At 33.1% G+C, this 13,508-nt stretch overlaps 2 protein-coding genes across 3 annotated transcripts; both read right to left on the reverse strand.

Moving 5' to 3' along the window:
- Positions 1 to 1,681: 1,681 nt before the first annotated feature.
- LOC142521090 (transcription factor bHLH68-like) lies at positions 1,682 to 5,534 on the reverse strand. Of its 2 annotated transcripts, XM_075624279.1 has the most exons (8): positions 5,102 to 5,533; positions 4,319 to 4,709; positions 3,707 to 3,781; positions 3,483 to 3,548; positions 3,089 to 3,154; positions 2,777 to 2,848; positions 2,448 to 2,489; positions 1,682 to 2,168 (listed from the first exon to the last, which is right to left on the reverse strand). In XM_075624279.1, exons 1-8 carry the CDS (start codon positions 5,266 to 5,268, stop codon positions 2,019 to 2,021), a joined length of 1,029 nt encoding a protein of 342 aa, XP_075480394.1. In that variant the 5' UTR covers positions 5,269 to 5,533; the 3' UTR covers positions 1,682 to 2,018. The 2 variants fall into 2 exon arrangements, with proteins under 2 accessions (XP_075480394.1, XP_075480395.1); XM_075624280.1 differs by lacking the exon at positions 2,448 to 2,489 and having other exon boundaries at positions 5,102 to 5,534.
- Positions 5,535 to 8,851: 3,317 nt separating this feature from the next.
- On the reverse strand, positions 8,852 to 12,389 carry LOC142521200 (peroxisome biogenesis protein 2-like). Its single transcript, XM_075624426.1, has 4 exons — positions 12,233 to 12,389; positions 10,697 to 10,814; positions 10,079 to 10,245; positions 8,852 to 9,258 (listed from the first exon to the last, which is right to left on the reverse strand). Exons 1-4 carry the CDS (start codon positions 12,295 to 12,297, stop codon positions 9,237 to 9,239), a joined length of 372 nt encoding a protein of 123 aa, XP_075480541.1. The 5' UTR covers positions 12,298 to 12,389; the 3' UTR covers positions 8,852 to 9,236.
- Positions 12,390 to 13,508: the final 1,119 nt, after the last annotated feature.

Raw genomic sequence — 13,508 nt, forward strand, 5'->3', positions numbered from 1 at the left:
TTATTTTATAAATAATTTTTTTTAAGAAAATGGTTACTTTCGGTTTTTAATATAATAGACTTAAGTTCTAATTTATTACTACATAATTCTAACCATTTCCCAATGTCCTAACATGTATTTGACTTTCTACATTTACCATAATACAAAAATGAAACAAAGATGTAAGAGTTCTTTTGAAAAGCAAAAAATGACAACCCCATCTTATTGTTATTTTAGTATATGATGATGAATGGATGATTGTGTTTGACCTTTGCTTACCCACAAATTTTATTTTCCCATTGACCCTACCCACTTTCTTTTCTTCTTTGGTTGAGTTTGGATAGATTGTTACAATAATTGGATCTCAAACTCGTTACTTCGTTCGAAACTTGTGATCTTAACGTTAGATGTGTTACAAACCATCAGCAACCTTACCTATCCACTTTCTTAACCATATACCATTTTGCTAAACAAAATGACTCGATCGATCGTCTCAATCAAAATGAAATAATTTATCAAATTTATGTTCATCTCAAATGCTAAAGACAATATTTTTGTTTTAGTTTTTGATATTTTAGCGCAATGGACATGATTTTGGTTGATTTAAATGATATCTCTTCCAAACTATAATTTCTTATGTTTATCATTAATTTATACATAAATCTAAATGGCATTTGCGTATCAATAATAGCCTTTCAGCGAGTGGAGAACAAGTGGATTATTAAATAGTATAGACAAAGCAAAGTGAAAAACAAATCCAAAATTTAAATTTAAAGAGTGGGATGATGAAATAATGCCGTCAGGATTGCGTCAAGAAATAGTAAACTAACTTAGCTGTGAAATACATAGATTCACAGACAAAGAGAGAAAAATGGAAATCTCATAATCATGCCTGAGAAAGTAGAATTTCCTGGACACCCCCAAAAATGTGCAACAAGGACTGTCTTATCTATATATGTGTAGTACACCGACGCACGCGTTGCGTGTGTTTGTATAATATTTTTTATAATTCATTTGATTCATATTTAAATGAGGATAAAAATATAATTATAAGAAATAATAAGGAACTACACTGTAATTTTGATATATATATTAAAAAATAAATTGAAAAATAAAAGAATAAAAAATGACTTCAATAAGAATTAAACCTACAACCTAAACCCAGAAAACAATAACTCTATCCACTGAACTACATATAACTTGCATTAAATTTTTAACATTTTATTAATATATATAATTATTAAAACAGACCATGACACCAAAGTTACTTACTCTAAGTATCTCAAACTTAATAAAATAGTATATATATATATATATATAATTGCTGCTTCCATGGAAATCCCAAAGTACAAACTTAATAGTTGAATGGTGAGTAAAGAATGTTAGGTATATTTATGGAAGAATATTGCTTAGAGTTTAAGCAATATAAATTAACACATTCACTTTGTACGTACGCAACAATTTTTTTCCTAAACAATTTCATTCGGAAAATAAGGTGTAAAAGATTTATTTCGTGAATTCATTGATATATAATATTGGTGTACAATATTGATTATATTAATTATCTTTAATTTCCCATAAATTTCAACTCACTCAGTAGTTCGATAATTTGCCCCGAACACCTGAAGAATATATATACGATCATATATACACACACACACACACACACACATATATATATGTATACTAAACATGATTTAGAGAAGGAAAATAATTATTCAAATTAAAAACACACATACATGCACGTATGCGTTCTTGATTCGTTCGTGAAATTTCGAAACACAATTAGTACATGAAAAGGCTAGCAGATTAAACATGCATGCATGTATGTTTAATAAGTTAGCTACCAAACAGATTATTTATAAGGTGAATTAATTTTCAAGAAAATACACAGACATTGATAGTAATACAGCGAGTTGTAGCATCAGAAGCAGTCAGAGCCATAGGAGTTTTGGAGAATGACTGCTTCTGATGTTACAGAAAATCAAAAGGGGTACTACTCGACGATGCATTTCCGGCAGTGCCGATCGATCGGAAAGTCAGAAGCCACCGCCAAGTGCAGGTGGCGGCGGGGCCCAGTAATCGGCTCCGATGATATTGTCGTTTCCAACATGTTGAGTGCAAGAGATGGGAACCAGGCAAAGCCCTCTACTTCTCAAATCCTTCAGTCCTCCTCGGTCTTGTGACTCCTGTATGTAAATGAATCGATTAATCTAATTTTGAATGTCGCAAAATAGATTAATATAATTTTAATAAAAAACCAAAGTTTATATATACGAACTCTATGTCAATAAATTAATAAACCTCAATAATCTTCGTATTGTTCTAAGCAAACCGGAGCATAAAAAGCATAAATGCTTGTTTTTTCACAGACAATTTTATCTTTTAGAACAAGTAATATACTAATTTAATAATTAATTAATTAAATTCCTCTTTATTAGGGAATTTATGGATCCAATAAAGCATACCTGGCTAGGCTCTTCGTGAAATAAACAATTCCTTTCTTGAACCTAGCGAAAAAAAATCAACTTTCTTGAAAATCATATTATTATATTCGGGGAAAAAAATTCACATTATTCGACATTCCCATTCCTATTTAGCAACACAGTGTGTGTGCTGTGAAATTTGTGCGTGTGAAAAATCTTTGTCTCGCATTGGAAAATGTGTAAAAATGTTTTTATATGAGCAAACATCACCGGCCACGATATAATATATATATATATACACGGATTTACAAATTTTATTTTTTAAAAAATATATTAAATAGTCATTTCAACTGAATCATGAAATATGTTACCATTCTAAGATTACTTGCACAATGCTGTGAGGTATTTCCTGAAGTACTGCGCAGATATGGAGAGCTTAGCGCCTGTATTTCCCAAAAAAAAAAAGGAAAGGGAAAGAGATTATATAATTTGTTCTAAAACTTTTAGCTGTTCAATGGGATGTTACCATTCCAATTTAATTCTAATATGAAAGAAAAACAAATAGTTCCAAGAAAGGTTGGTACTAGAATTCGCTGAAATGAAACAACATGCATTCAATGATATTTATTAGCTAAAATTAAGAATAATTAGAAGGAGTAATGGAAAGAGTGAAATAATATTACCTCAATTTGACTCTGAAGGAATCTAATGTAACCAATGGCTTCTGACAAGACAGAGGCAGTGTCAGTCTGCAAAAGAAAAACATGCCACAACACCCCCAAAGTTATTTTTATCAAAGCTCTACTTTAATTTCAAAAGACAACCCTAGATGGGGAGAGAAATAAAGTTTAAAGAAAAGAGGAATATTTTTGGTATTTTTGGGTTATTTTTGTAAGTGTGATCTGGTTTTCTTTATGGGCTTATGCTAATAAAACCAGATTTTTTGCTTTTGCACAGTTTTATTTATGTTTTAATTAGTATTCATTTAACAGCCTTTAAAGTAAATGAATGTTGTTATGAAATGATAATGAGTTTTTTCCAGTAGAGATATAAACAAGTTGGTGGGATTTCATTTACCTTTCCAAATGGAGAAACAATTTGGTGGAGGGCTGTAACTCTATCTCCTAACTTCTCCTTTCTCACCTGTGGAAAATTTGTGAAATTTGCATAGAATTTGAGTTTGGTATTTTTCTCAAGAATCTGATGGATTAACTATAAATGAAACCAAGAATTAAAATTTAACCATTATTGTTCCATTGCAATCAGATGGTGTATTTTTGAGAAAGAGAGAGATTCCTGACCTTCAAAGCTGGTTGAGATGAAGACTGTTGAACCCTAGCCTTCTTAGATACCCCACCAGTCCCAGTGCTGTTGCACTTTTGACAAAGGAAACATAAAAGAATAGCAATCAAGAAGACAAGCCATGGAGGAGAATCTTACAGCTAAAAAACTATATTTTCGCGTCAGAATAATACAAATTTTTTTGAAGGGTTCTTAGTAAAGCATGTGTTTAATAATTAAATCATAGAAGCGTGCAAAGAAAATCATAAAGTTTGTTACTTTATGTGTTTTCATGTGGTAATAACGAGTTTTTGGACATTAAAGATCTCTTCTTCTTTTTTTCTACAATTTATTACCCCAAGTGTTCATACACACACTCCAGTTATGATCAGAAATAGAGGATTCATGTATATAATCAACACATAATCATAATGGTTGCACAGACATTAAAATCGAGCTAAAGACTTTGAATCCTGAGTTGATCTTATGGATTCCTTACGTTTTTCGTTAATTGATATTTTTAGAAACATGCATAAGGTTGTTACATCAGGTGGTTAACGTTACTCGAGAGTCTCATTCATGTGTGCGTATCTATCTATATGTATGTCTATCCATCTTGCTTAATTTCTTACCTCAGATGAATGCTCTTGATTATGCCGATTATTCTTTCCCTCCGTGGTGGCTGCTGACCCCTTTCCACCGGAGAAATTCAACAAGCTGTTACTCAAATTTGTTATACAAGACGTGGGAGAAGAAACAGGCATGACTTGATGATGTGCCCAACTAGAATTAGATGTCTGTGAATTATTGGCCTGAAAATGATCATAATCTAGATGCCCAGGAAAAAGATGGCAACTGTTGGCTTGAGAAACTTCTTGCTTCACATCAAGATTAATAGCACAATCCCTTGTAAAAGTTGGGTTCAAATTCAAAACTTGGTCTTCCCAATTCTCCAACTTCTTTTGCTGCAGAAAAAGACTTCCAGCAAACCTGTTTTCCTCTTCATTACCAGATAATCCACCTCTGACCATGTTCAAAATACATAAAGTCACCGGAGTTAACAAGTAACATCACCAATACATACATATACATGTACCAGTAAAAATTAAACAATTTGTTCTTAATTAGATATGTACTACAGCCAAGAAGCATGGATACATGGGGTAAATATTAAAAAATCGTATAATAAGGCTGCTAAGATTCACATGAAAAAGCTGTTAAAGCTAAACAGCAGATTTAAAAATATGTGTGTGCAAATAGGATAAGCTGATACCAGCAAAGAAGTACTAGCTAATTAGTAATTAAAGAATAAGATTCTGTGAATCCATATACGTTATACATCCACAGAACTTAGAGATCGATATTTCACAAATTTATTCAATTGTTCGTGTAAAAAGAGAAGTAGAGAAATTTACAGAAGAAGTTGGCTCCAAGACCTAACAGGAAAATCTTGTTCAGGATGATGATGATCAGATTCAGAAGGGTTGGAAGAAACTGAGGAAATATTAGAGCCATATACAAACTGAGAAAACTGTGGATGCATGCCATTCATGCTCCACCAGTTAGGGTTTCCGGCCATCATTTGTCACTAAAAACTGGCAAAACTCACCACCAAAACTAACCAAAATTCTTCAAATTTTTAAAAGAAAATGAAACCCTTTTTCTTAACCTAGCACTCTCTTTGTTGTTTTTATCTTCTTCAAAATCTATCTATTTTTTTTTCTCTCCATCTCTCTGACATCTTAGCTTCTTTGTTTTGGCACCAAAACGAGCCTTTGTTTGAAGCTTCAGAATTTTGGTATGCTTTCTCAGAAGAGGTTGAAGAAACCCCATGTCTTTATCAAATAAGAGTATTTTATACTTGTGGGGTTGGGGAAGCCTTTTGTTTGTTTCCTCACCTTTCAATCTTTATTTTTTTGATTTTATTAGTCTATTTATTATATATATGTTGTCTTTTTATATATTTTTGCTTTAACTTTGTCATAAAGTGGGACAGAAAAAGCTGATGGGGAGTGTTTTCAGGCCAAAAAACAAAGGACCTTGGAGCTTATTTCCTTGAATTGGGGTGCTAACTATGAATTGCTAGTGATATAGGTTAAATTTATGCTTAGATTCACATTTAATATAATGTTTTATTAACAGATTACTTCAATGAAAAATCTTAAATTCCATATATATAAAATCCGGCCTCTCCCCGTCTCCACCGTGAGAGAGGCTGGAGTTCGAATCCCACGGCTTAAGGGATGGAGCCGTGGTTGCACACACCCCTCCTCGACTTTATCTCATCCGATAAAAAGTTATTTTCGCCTCTCCTTAATTCAATTTCCTGGCTCCGTCCCTGCCAAAACCAGATCGCACACCCCATATTGTTGTAATAAGAAAAAAATTAAAATAAAAGAAATAAGTTTTATTCGTATTTGTATTAAATTGTTAATCTCACTAATAATTGTATTTGGGAGAAATGGGTATGTAACAATCCCATAAGTTTAGTAAAGTAACAACGATAAAACATTTCCATATATGTAGAAAAGATTATTACTTTGAGAAAATTACAGAATTTATTCTTCCCACGGAACATCGTTCTTTGATAATAACTAGAGGATTTTAAGGAATTCGATTAATCAAGTAGAAAGATGTCTATCGTCTCACTCTCTCAGTTTAGGTTTATCCAAATTTTCGAGTTTCTTACAATTTTTTCGTGTGTATATATGCGCACGCGCGCACGCGCGCGTGCATATACAAAAAAAAATGTAATTACTTCCTCATTTTTTTCTGAATGTAAATTACTTTTTATTTGACATGTTTTTTGGTGCTAATTAAATTTTGTATTAAAAAACTAGACATTTTATTAAAATTAAGAACTTTAGAGATGATTTTCTACAAGTTTGCGTTTGGATTAACGAAGAATTTGGATTTGAGAGAGTATTTGAAAAAAACTATGAATTTGAAATCCACCACACGACTCAAAAAAAATAATTAGTTTGAAACTTGAAATTTGAAATCCTAAACATGAAATTCATCGATCCAAATACAACATGAAATTCTTTGATATTAATTTAAATAATTATTGAAGCATAAATATTTTGTTATTTTCAAAATTTATGATGATTTATGAATATTTTGTTTACGAAGATGGAATTCGCAGTCTCAAACATCTGTACATGCCGGATAAACTCCCGTACTAACGTAGCAGTATACAAATCATGTTGGTCAAGTAAACCACATTAGGCAAACTCCGAGTGACATATCCGAACTCATAAACATTAGTCAAATACTAACATACCCACACCAACTCGGACACCCTTGTGAATAGTATCGAAGCGTGAGTGGCTAATTGTGATTGTGTGTGTCACGGAGAGAATTTAATTTCCTATCATTATTAAGTAGAGAAGTTTTGAAATGAAATGGAACAAGATTAGGTTTGAGTAATTAAATGAAGAAAAAAGCTTAGCTTTATAGTTTTCTATGTCGTTGGGAGTCGTTTTCTTGTTGACCTTACAAGATTAAACAAACAACAATAAAGTTTCGTTGTTGCCAATCTACTGTGTATATTTTTATATTGAGGGAGAATAATCTTTAAAGGGGATTTTGAGATTATTTTAATTATTACAATTTTAAAGTTGTATTTTTTTTATATTATAGTACTTAGTGCATTATTATTAACTTATAATTGTACTATTGTAAGGAAAATGTAACATTCTTTTTGGGCTGACCCACCAGCCACTCCCGATATGAATTTAGTCTCCTCCATGAAGAAATTTCCCCAGTAATATATATGTTGGATTCAAGAATTAAGAATTTATTTCCCCCTCAAAATTTTTGAGATATTAATTGTAAAAAAAATTAATTGATTTTTTCATTTTTCCTCTAAAAATACATATTCTTTCATTTAAATTTCATTATTTGTGCAAGTCTCTTGTGAGACGGTCTCACGATTTTTTTATCTATGAGACGGATCAACCCTATCGATATTCACAATAAAAAATAATATCGTTATCATAAAAAGTAATATTTTGTCATGAATGAACCAAATAAGATATTCGACCATTGAAATTGATCTGTGAGACCGTCTCACAAGAGTTTTTGTGTTAAAATTTTATGTGAACCTACTTTTAAGTTAGATTTGACACAAATCAGTTTCTTTTTTTTAATAATTTTTATGTCCGAATTTGCATTTTAAAAAATTCGAATCAAATTGGAGCGTCGGCTTCTTTCATTGGATTCCTCCCTTTTAAACATAATAAATAAATATGTTCTTGCGTAATAATATTGGGTAGGGGAAAACGGAGATAGGTTCCATAATAATTCGATTTAGATTTCCATTATTTTGATAAGCATAAATATGTTAATACCGCCATTCCTCCTTAATAGCCAGAATTCTCCGGTCGAGAATCACTTTGAAAGTCCGATAGTTGAAGCAGATCTAACTTAAATCATCCATGCCAACGAGAAAGCTCAGATGTTGTGAGAATATTTCCGAAAGTATGTGAATGAACTTCAAGGCACGTTTGCAACGCTTTCTTTTAAGAAATGTTTTCTCTCTCGCTTTAGTCACAGGGATACGAAAAACTTTTCTCAGGATACAATGGAGATTTTCTGAATTTTTTTAGGTGACTAAATCAAATCAGAATCTGAAGTGCTTTTCTTGAACTAATGATGTCATATTTATAGAAATGAAACATTGATTCAGAACGGACGCGACTCTTCATGAAACAATGCATCCTTTCATGAAAACACATCATGAAACTATGTGTTTTTTCCAAAGAGTTGTCTAACCTCTTGCAAAAGGTTGTGTGGATTCTGAATAGCTTTTGGGGCGTATGGAATAATTATTTTTTAGAAAAAAAATATATAAAATAATTAGGTGAGTCTTGTAAAGAATAAGGAATACATGGGACATGTTACATGTATCAGCCCAATATGATATGTGATGTAATGATGAATTTATCTTGGCTGAATGGTATCTCAAACTAAAGAAGAAGTTGACCACAAATCCACGAGCATAATGGGATTATATCGTTTTTTTCACGAATAGGAATTCATAGGACACGCCACATGTTTCGGATACAAAAAAGATGCTTGGTTTTTACCCGATAATGGACATGTAACACACATTGGACGAATCGAAATCATGGGAAAACGTGTATATGTAACATGATCCATCATTGAATTTGGATTCTTTTTGTTGGCATTTCATTTCCAATTTCAGGGAAAAAATTCCACAAGTTGTATACAATGGCAAGCAAAAAAAAAAAGAACACGGATTCATCACACAAAAGGACACTTATTGCATCGACAAACACAAATATGATGGGGAACGACTTGATCCTTCCTGGGTACGATCAGTGAATGAACTTTAATATGATGTCAGTTTCTGGTATTTTTGAAGGAGCATTTTTAGTTGTGGTAATATTTGATATTTCGTTAACCTTGAGTAATAATTACTGGGAATTCTTAGTAGTTTTGTTGACAGTAACCCCATGCAGTTATAGCAATAACAAGTTCATTGCAACTAGAGCACCGAAAGGCCGAAGAAGCAGAGCAGCGAGTTCATAGACAGTAGTAGCAGTACCTATCGGCAAGATTATATTAGCATAAGAGTTTTAGCAAAAAAACACAGAAGATATATAAGCAGGTTAGATTGCCAGAATGGAAACAGTGATCACATCAGCATGGATTTGAGTGGTAAAAACGAAGGGATCTGAAAGAGATCGAAGTGTATGTGTCCAACTTAATACAAAATCTCACAAATAACCACAAGTATTACAACTCCATAGTTCAAAGTGATAAAAGAAAACAACAAGTTGCAGTTATTAGACATGATTGAAGCAGTGGTTTTCTGAGATTCTGAGCATTGCATTTAGAAATTAGCAAATCACTGTGATTTTTTTTTAACATTCAGGTTATATTCTGTAATGGCTCACTTCTACCATGTGAACGAAATAGAAAGATTATGTATCCCTCACCAGAAAGCCAGAGGAAAAAATGTGGGCCCTGGGCGACACACGTGCTACAATGGCCGAGACAAAGGGTCGTGATCCCGCGAGGGTGAGCTAACCCCAAAAACCCGTCCTCAGTTCGGACTGCAGGCTTCAACTCGCCTGCATGAAGCCAGAATCGCTAGTAATCGCCGGTCAGCCATACGGCGGTGAATTCGCTCCCGGACCTTGTACACACCACCCGTCACACTATGGGAGCTGGCCATGCCCCAAGTCGTTACCTTAACCGCAAGGAGGGGGATGCCGAAGGCAGGGCTAGTGACTGGAGTGAAGTCGTAACAAGGTAGCCGTACTGGAAGGTGCGAAACATAACGTAGTGTTCCCTGAGAAGGGCGGTCTCTGCGAGAGATTGTGACATATACTTCAAAAAAATCTTTAACAAAATCAACCTACCTGTGCTGACATGGGAGAGCTAAAAATGGGGTGGTTGAGGTGGCCTGGAAAATGGGGCATAGAGCTTCATCCCTCTCTAAACTTGATGATTTATCCTTTGAGAATGGACGGAGAAAATTTTTAACAGACGATGAATTGAGCAGCGGAAGAAGCAACAACAACATTTCCTGCATAATATTTCACGCTTCAGTATGTAAATATTAAAGGCTATAGCCAACGTGAAGGAGACAGACGTTCCTAGCATATCTACACTCAATTCATTCATATGATCAGAAAAACCCATCAATAAACAAATCATGTTTTATCTACGAAAAATATAATACAACAAAGCTAATTAAAATCTTTTTGCAGTTACAATCCACAAATGACCATTTTTCTTGGGATTCTAAACGTATAATGAAACAATTAAAAACAGTAGAATAAAGTGCACCATGAAACATAATTCATAAATCCTTCATAAATTAGTTAAAATACATAATCTGAGTGAAAAACTACCAGCGACTTCCATAAAAAAGGTAGAGAGGGATTATGGAGAAGCATATTGTATATCGATTCGTTAAAAGAGTGTTTTTTTTTTCCTTTTTTTAACTGAATGGAATAAGGGGAGCGGGACATCACCGAGAATTCATTCCACACCAGCTGGCTGTTCATGTACTCAAAGCTCAGAGATCGATTCATATGAGGACTTCCATACACTAGTCTAGCTTTCAGGGATCTCTCGATGAGACTTCTGTACCTGTGTATATATGACGAGTCAATACTAGCAGCAAACACTCCTTAGGCTAACTTGTATAATAAAGCTTATAGAAATAAAATCTTTGAAAGATATATCACAAGAAAGCTTTGCATAAGATTTTCAATGATTTGGGAATGAGAATCCTCATAGCTGAAGTGGTGTTTGTTTGCCATCACAATTTCTCAGGGGGTATCAAATTTGAGAGAGGATATGTATGAGTTTTAATCCCGGCCCCTCTAGCCCAGTTCTAACTACAAAGTACAAGCGCATGTAAACTGAAGTATTAAAAGCAAGAGGCTCAAAGACTCAACTAAATATAACAACCACTAAATTTTCGAAAAAATACTCAATGTCAAATGGTTGTTGCAGGAAACAATAAAAATGTTAAAAGATTGTAAATTGGACCTAACTCAACCCCAAAAGCTAGCTCACGGAGAGATTGTCCAAGCCCATATATACAACTCCCAGGTTATTTATTCAACCGATGTGGGACAATTAACACACACCTCTCACACCAAGGAATGAACATCTGGAGCGTGGAGTTTATAAATGACCCAATTATGGGCAGAACGGGTGGCCTAATTATAGGCAGTCCAACACATAACGGTGGAACCCGGACTATGAGTTCCAATCTTGAACAACCCTCTTGGACGTGAGAGGGGTATGTTAATTGTCTCACGTCAGTTGGATAAATAACATGTGAGTTGTATATATGGACTTGAACAATCCTCCACCTTGAGCTAGCTTCTGGGGTCGAGTTAGGTCCAAGTTTCAATCTTAAAAAAAAATCATTTCTACAGAAAATTATCATTCATAAGCATATTCCTGAGAATGGCCATGCTCAAGGTAATTGATAAATCAATTTTAGCCTTCAATTTTCACTTTTCGGACAGTTAAGATGCCTTGTTTCATAATTTCTTCCAACATTGATGTCCAATTCAAGAACCCACAAATGAAGGAACTCCGAGGTAATTTCAAAACATGAATTTTTTCTATATGAAAATAAAGTTTAACATGTTAAAGCATTGAATGGCATCGTACTGCCTAATGTTCCATTTAAGATGATGAGCAAAATCCATATGGGTATGCTGTTGCATAGGCAGTGGTGAGTTTCTATCCTTCATTCCACTAAACGAAATACTTCCAACAAGCTCATTCAAGCTTATCCAAGAACAAGATCTGACTTTTGTAGCAATAATGCAAGTCACGGGCTCAAAATATTAGTCTTTTATCAAACACGAGAATCCAAATAAACAAAGAAAAGCTGCCATATACGTATTCAGGCAATGAAAATCTGCAAAATCCACATTTACAAAAATTGCACACAGCTGACTAATTCCATCAAACTGATCAGACGACTTCAAAAACTACAAGTTAAAACAATCCGCAAGTAAATAAGAGGAAACAAATAGGTTTACCCAGGTAGTTGAGGAAAAAGCTGGCTACTGAGGGAGAAACTTGCGGTAGGTATCGACTCAAGCATCCTCCGGCAGCGGACTCATAGAAGAAGTTATGCTGGAGGAAGAAGACGAAGCGATCTCCGAGCCAATTCTAAGAAACCAATCTCTTGTTTGAATCTACGGGTCCCATGCAAATTTTGTTTAGATTTTTTTATATAAAATATAAATTAATTTGAGGAAAATTTTAATAAGATAAAAATTTTAATTATAAAATTAAATATTTTAATGTATTTTAAAATACTTATTGATCTCTTATATATATATATATATATATATATATATATATATATAACAGTGACAAGAGTCGTATATATATATATATATATATATATATATATATATATATATATATATATGTAAAACAGTGACAAGAGTCGTTCATTCTCAGAGATATTGGAATCCCAAACTTGTCTTGCACGTATTAATAATGTGCATCGGCTTATCTTGGCCCAAACATGCCCGGAACCTTTATTCATATGTTGTAAGATATTGTGTGTTGATATTTGAAATCTAGACAATTTCTTTCGAAAGTATACACAAACAAATATATCTATAATTTTTATCCACAAAAAATTTAATTTATCAAAATTTAATTACAAATTACTAAATATTTAGCATTATTCAACATATATTGTGTTCGTGTATTGATATATAAATTGTACATAAAACAAAAAGGCAAAAACTTGTGAGACGGTCTCACTAGTCGTATTTTATTTGGGTCATCCATGAAAAAATATTACTTTTTATGCTAAGAGTATTATAACTTTTTATTGTGAATATCGGTAGGATTGACCCGTCTCACAGATAAAGATTCATAAGACCGTCTCAGAAGAGACCTACTACTCTAAAAATTAGATTAGGGTCTTCCAATTTTATGAAGACGACCATGTTCACATAAAAAATAACGGTCGTGAATTCTCTTATCATAAAATATAGAGTTTTGGCATATGTCAAGAACAAGGTATTTGCCCAAAAGTAGCACAAAATAAATTAAATTAAATATTGTATTTTGGTATATAGATGATAAGTACATCTTACCAAACTTCGTAGTTGTGTATCACAATTACGTGACTCAAGCAAGAAATTAAAAGATAATCAAGAAAATTTTACATAATTAAGCATTTAATTTATGAGATTAGGTGTTGCATCATTATTTACAAAACATGGCTCTACTTTTTACTCAATTAATTAATTATTTGTTTATACAATATTTATTGAGAAGTTGGCGACACGA

This window comes from Primulina tabacum, chromosome 12 (genome assembly GCF_025594145.1).
Source record: "Primulina tabacum isolate GXHZ01 chromosome 12, ASM2559414v2, whole genome shotgun sequence".
In the NCBI taxonomy this organism is placed as follows: domain Eukaryota; kingdom Viridiplantae; phylum Streptophyta; class Magnoliopsida; order Lamiales; family Gesneriaceae; genus Primulina; species Primulina tabacum.

Excerpts from the sequence above, each read along its gene's own strand:
- LOC142521090 (XM_075624279.1), bottom strand. The coding sequence starts at position 5,268 with ATGATGGCCGGAAACCCTAACTGGTGGAGCATGAATGGCATGCATCCA. Across the intron at positions 3,155-3,482 it reads TTGTTTCTCCATTTGGAAAG|ACTGACACTGCCTCTGTCTT; the intron begins GTAAATGAAATC and ends TTTCTTTTGCAG. Across the intron at positions 2,490-2,776 it reads GTGCAAGTAATCTTAGAATG|GTTCAAGAAAGGAATTGTTT; the intron begins GTAACATATTTC and ends TTTTTTCGCTAG.
- LOC142521200 (XM_075624426.1), bottom strand. The coding sequence starts at position 12,297 with ATGCTTGAGTCGATACCTACCGCAAGTTTCTCCCTCAGTAGCCAGCTT. Across the intron at positions 10,815-12,232 it reads CTTTTTCCTCAACTACCTGG|GTACAGAAGTCTCATCGAGA; the intron begins GTAAACCTATTT and ends ATATATACACAG. Across the intron at positions 9,259-10,078 it reads GCTCTCCCATGTCAGCACAG|GTACTGCTACTACTGTCTAT; the intron begins GTAGGTTGATTT and ends TCTTGCCGATAG.